The 5,764-nt window shown below is 33.9% G+C and overlaps 1 protein-coding gene across 1 annotated transcript; it reads right to left on the bottom strand.

The window, feature by feature from the left end:
- Nucleotides 1-360: 360 nt before the first annotated feature.
- Nucleotides 361-3,456, bottom strand: LOC116005944 (putative late blight resistance protein homolog R1B-17). The gene is made up of 4 exons (XM_031246178.1): nucleotides 3,230-3,456; nucleotides 1,011-2,946; nucleotides 816-893; nucleotides 361-705 (listed from the first exon to the last, which is right to left on the bottom strand). The coding sequence occupies exons 1-4, from the start codon at nucleotides 3,454-3,456 to the stop codon at nucleotides 361-363; spliced, it is 2,586 nt and encodes an 861-aa protein (XP_031102038.1).
- Nucleotides 3,457-5,764: the final 2,308 nt, after the last annotated feature.

Below are 5,764 nucleotides of genomic sequence, written 5' to 3'. Positions count from 1 at the left end.
AATAAATGGTGCATATTTCAACTATTGGATTCCTGTTTTAGTCCCTTACTAGACGACTAAAAAATCAATCACCTTTAATACCTAATGACTTTGAAAACTTGCCACTTTTAGTCCAGCGAGAACAAAATTTAGTGCCAGATTTAGTACCTGACTATAAGAGTAAAGTGGAAAGTTTTGATTGATTTTGATGTAGATGATTGGAAGTGCAAATGTAATAGTTGATGAATTAAAGTTGGAATGAAATCATTAAGCAAAACTAGAAAGTAATTGGCAATCGCAAAAAGATAATATGGAGTTTAAGTATAAGTTACATAGATATATGGAGTTTAACAAATTCCTCAGTTCCTTTCTTCTAAGAGTTTACAACACTTTCCTCTTCAATTCTTTGAATGCATTCAGAGATTTCGACACCTTCTTCTTCAGATATTTCCTCACACTCTTCGGAGCTTTCAACCTTACTTGATCAGAGCTTCCAACACTTAATTCTTTAGAGCTTCCAAAACTTAATTCTTTAGAGCTTCCCACACTTTCTTCGTCAAAGCTTTCTGCACTTTCTTCTTCAGATCTTTCCATTCTTTCTTCTTCAGAGCTTTCCACACTTTCTTTAGAGCTTTTCACACTTTCTTCTTCAGATCTATCCACACTTTCTACTTTAGAGTTTTCTACCATTTCTTCTTCAGAGCTTTCATTATTTGGCAATTCAACCTTGAAAAGTAATTGAAAATGAGTACTAAAATAAACGATTAAATTAATACATGGAAGTAGAAGGCAGTAAACTAATATTTTTAAATAATGAACAAGCATAAGAGAGAAACCTTAGATCTAACTTCACGAACATGAAGAAGTTGACAATCTGTCGCTCCCCTAGACAATAACTTCTTTGCAGAGGAAATCTGCATTGCAGAAGTCACAAGAGAAGAATAACAACATTCTAACACAATCAACTTCAGTGTTCCAATAATTACAAAATTAAATGGAATTTGTTTCAATTCCCAACAATATCTTAAGACTAGGCGCTCCAAAACTGGGAAATGAGTAGAACTTGCATCCCAATATTTGAGATTTGATCGTGAAATAAGAAGTGCCTTTAATTTCCGAAAGCCCTGCTTTGATGGTTCCCACTTTGAGCCAAAGAAGGCAAAATCTTTTAGTTTAAGCACCTCAAGGTGCAGCAACTCGCCAATAGTGTCCATCTCCTTCCATGGAAGATAAGTATAACGAAGTGTCAACTTCTTAAGGTTTGGTGGAAAACCTGTTGGAAGACAAAAGCGCTCGACTCTTCCTACTTCAAACTTCAACTTTTCAAGTAGATGTAAATGAACAAGGCTCCCAAGATAGCTAGGCGTCAGTTGGCCTTCAATGTAAATCCCAAGTTCCATTAGGTTTGGAACCATTCCGAAGTTTGGTTTTACATCGGAGCTAGCAACTTTCAACCAATAAAGAGTTTGTAGATTTCTTTTGACTAAGCAAGGGAGATACTGTGAACATCTCTTGTCAACATGCAAATGCCTCAATTGTGGCAAACCCAAAATATCACACGACAGTTGCAAAGGACATTTTTCCATCCACGAAGTAACTATGAGAGTTAGCAAATTTTTAAGCTTGAAAAATCGAAGCTTGTAAAGAGAGCCAATGGTACTTAAAGCCAAGTATCTCAAATGAACCAAATCTGTTATTTCACTAGGCATGCCTCGCGACCATTTAACAAATGATAAATCCAATACTCTTAGCAATTTCAAACATGGGTATACCAACCTGCATTTGGAATGGTATACATCTTTACCAAAGTAGAGCACGGAATGGATATTATCTAGTGTGCAATTCCCATAACTTGCTTGTGTGTTTGGCCAATGACTTGTTTGACAACTTAACCAACGACTAGCTTTTGGAGCGTGATTGTCATTGATAATGCACAAAGTATTCCCCGTTATAGCTTCTCTCACACAAACCTGGTGCACTCGATCATGAACCTTACATGATTTAACTTTGCCGTCAATACTACTCAACTCATTAATTTGAACTAGACTTCTATTAATGAGATCATCCAAGTAACTCCCTGCCACTTCTTCCAAACTCATATTTTTATGTGGCATTAAAAATCCCTCTACAACCCATAAGTTGATTAATCTCTTAACGAGAATGACATTGTTTTCAGGAAACACACCAAAATAATGAAAGCAAGGTTTCAAGTGAGGGGGTAAGTAGTTGTAGCTCAATGAAAGTATTTTTGAAATTCTGTTGTCATTATCATATCTATCAACTCTATCCAAAGTTTCGGCAACATCTTTCCATATTTCTAGAGACTCTTTTGCTGTTGCCAAAAGTCCAGCAATCACAACAATTGCTAGCGGTAATCCACTGCAACCAAGAACAATGCGTTTCCCAATTAACTCATATTCCCAGGGAACGCATTGGCTTTGCCCAAACACTTTCCTCGAAATTAATTCCCAACGATCCTTTAAGGTTCGATACGTCACATGGTATGGATCTACACTTAAGTATTCAGCCACCTCTGTGAACCGAGTAGTTACTAAGATTCGGCTTCCATTAATATTCTCTGGAAAATATCCTTTTATGGCATCCCATGCAGCAGTGGTCCATATATCATCCAAGAAAATTAAATACTTCTTGCCCATCAAACTTGTGCATAATTGCTCAGCTATTTGAGCATCGTCTAGGGTGTAGATTTCACTTGTTATTGGTGAAATACTACGTAATAGACCAATGAGAATCTCTTTGAGGTTAGGAACCTGAGACAAAACTACCCACGCTTGAATGTCAAAGCTAGCAATAGTAATTGGATGTCCATAGACTCTTTTGGCTAATGTAGTTTTTCCTATGCCTCCTTCCCCAACGAGTGGAATAACTTGTAGTTTCAGCACAGGGTTTTCAACATATTTCCGAAACTTGTGAATGTTCCTATTCCTCAAAATGTTGAAAACTGATCTGATAAAGTGTGAATAACAGAGGCGGTTAACTATAGTCTCTATATCACTGTTGAATCCTACAATTACTTCGTTCTCAGGCTCTAAAGCACTTTGTTAGGTATCCCAAGCGGTGATGTTGTTTTCCACATCTGGGTCTAAATCAGTTTTTTTTTTTAATCATCAGCATAGATTTTTCAACCTCCTCAAATTTTCTTACCATTACTTTCAAGGTCCCAAGAAGATGCTCGCATTTAGCTTCCGAATAGACTAGTCCCAGTTTAGAATTTATTTCATACTCACACCCATATAGTAAAGCAACTTTATGTTTAAACCAGCCATTATTCCACATTTTCATCTCACTCCCCTCCTCCAAAAATGCTTGCAGAATGTAGAGCTTGGTAGACAGCAACTCGATGGTTTCGAGCAGCCACGCCTTCATTCCTTCAGCATCAAAAATCGAAAGTAGTTTGGGCTCCATAAGGTCTTGCTCTACTATTTTGAATAGAGTGGTTACAGCTTCTAAAGCCATTCTATTGAACTTCTCTAACGTGTTTCTGTAACTCCATATCCGAGTTGTTAATTAGTCTTGATCAATTATAGAGCAAGAAATTAAATTGAATGATTATAATTAACAGAGATGATGCATATATGCAATGCAAGAAGGGTTAAAATCTAAAACCATTATATTGCATCTTCGAGCGAGCTAGTTTCTAAACTTCATTTGATTATATTCAACAAAAAAAATGCAAAGTTTGTTACCATTACAAGTTTTTTAATTGTATGGCAGGGCAGAACTATGTAATTGATACCACTCAAATTTTTTTATTTAACAAAGAAATGGTCAAAGCAACGAAAAATCATTTGTAATCTTTAATTGGACTATAAAATGTTAGCATGGTTGGCGTGAGTATTATTATATGTAGCATTCCATATTGCAAGTTCTATAATGAATAGACAATGTTAGAATAAATTAAAATGCACATGCAAGATCTGATCTCTGTCACCATTTCCAACTTGCCAATTATTTGTACACTTCGATAAATATTTAATTGAGAAATTGCCAATTATTTGTACACTTCGCTAAATATTTAATTGAGAAAATGATAATTATTATGGTACCCTCAGCATCTTCCAGTTTCTAAACTTGATGTGATTCAACAAAAAATGGAACCATTACAAGTTTTTTAATTTGTTTGTACACTGAGGGGCTATATATATATTATATTTAAATTTAAAGGCATATATATTGCATATAGAATCTGCTATATATTAATTGTTTGTATGAAAATTTTTTAAATCTATTATATTACAAATAAAAATAAAATTATTTTTACCGCTCTTACCAATATATATAATCTCACTGAGTCATTGATCTCCCAAAGCCCAAGTCTTTGTGAATATTTTCATACATACATACATACATACATACATACATACATACATACATACATACATACATACATACATACATACATACATATATATATATATATATATATTAGTGATCATATGAGAACATGAGAATTGAGAATCAATGCATTAAAAAAACATGAATGAGATTAATTGAAAAAAATTAAAAATCTCGTGTGCATATGAAGCATTATGCAGTGAGCATATTATGCATTTGTTATGTGTACATATTAAGCATTTGCTCTGTCCTTTTTAATACACGAGATTGGTTCACATGTTCTTATGGGAAAGTGGTGAACATCACACTCTCACACACACTCTCTATATATATACACAATGAAAATGAGATAAATATATATTATGAATTTAGTTAGTGAATAAATGTGTAGCAGCAAAAGGTAAAGGAATTGAGAGGGCAAAACATAATAATGCTAAACTATATATATATATATGAAAGCAGAAAAAGGAATTGAGTGATGTTGGAGAGAGTATAAAAGATGCATACCTTAGGTTGATGACGATGGAGATGTAGAGCAGATCAGAGAAAATGAAATATATGGCAACTTCAATTCAACTAATCTCGATCAGGTCCGGTGTTTCTGTATTGAAACTCAGATGAGATGAGAGTTACTGAGATGAAATGAAAGTTGAGAGAGATGAGAGATCTGAGTTGTTGAATAATTTATGCCAACTTGAACTACTCTCAGATCAGATCAGAGTTATTGAGAGAGAGGGCAGAGATGAAATGAGTATAGTTGAGAGCATGGGATGGCATTGATTGAGACAGATCTGATATATGAATTTTATATAAGGTTAGGTTGACTTTGAATGAGAACAGTACATCAATCTCAACCCCATCATGTGATTCATGTCCAGGCTTTTAGTAAAAAATAGGTTTAATTTCATAATTCCAACTATCTTGTTTGATGTATGCATCCCACAAATATGAAGTTTGTCAGAACTTTCCAACTTACAAGCGTTTGGTTGGGAGTTGGGAATTAGGGGGAAAAAGAATTGTAATTCGGTGGAATTGTAATTCTGTGAATAAAGTAGGAATTGAAATTACCGTGTTTGGTATGCAAGAATAGGAGTACAGGAAATTGAAAGGGAATAGATGATACAATGACCGAAATGCTCTTATGTAATAATCTATCTATATATAAAAACAATATCCTGCTCCCAAACTTTCCCGCCCAAAGTTAGTGGTATTTTGGTAAAATCACATATTTTATTTATTTATTATTTTATTAATTTATTAATCTATTAATTATTCATATATATTTATTCACCTATACTATTATTATGGTAAAATGATAAATAGGTAATATAATATGATTGTGTGATATAATTGGTGATTGAATAATTGGTGATATAATTGGTGATTGAATAATTGGTGATATAATTGGTGTGATATAATTGGTGATATA

Source organism: Ipomoea triloba, chromosome 15 (genome assembly GCF_003576645.1).
Source record: "Ipomoea triloba cultivar NCNSP0323 chromosome 15, ASM357664v1".
NCBI lineage: Eukaryota > Viridiplantae > Streptophyta > Magnoliopsida > Solanales > Convolvulaceae > Ipomoea > Ipomoea triloba.
Note: the sequence above shows the minus strand (reverse complement) of the source record. Positions and strands in the feature narration are given on the sequence as shown.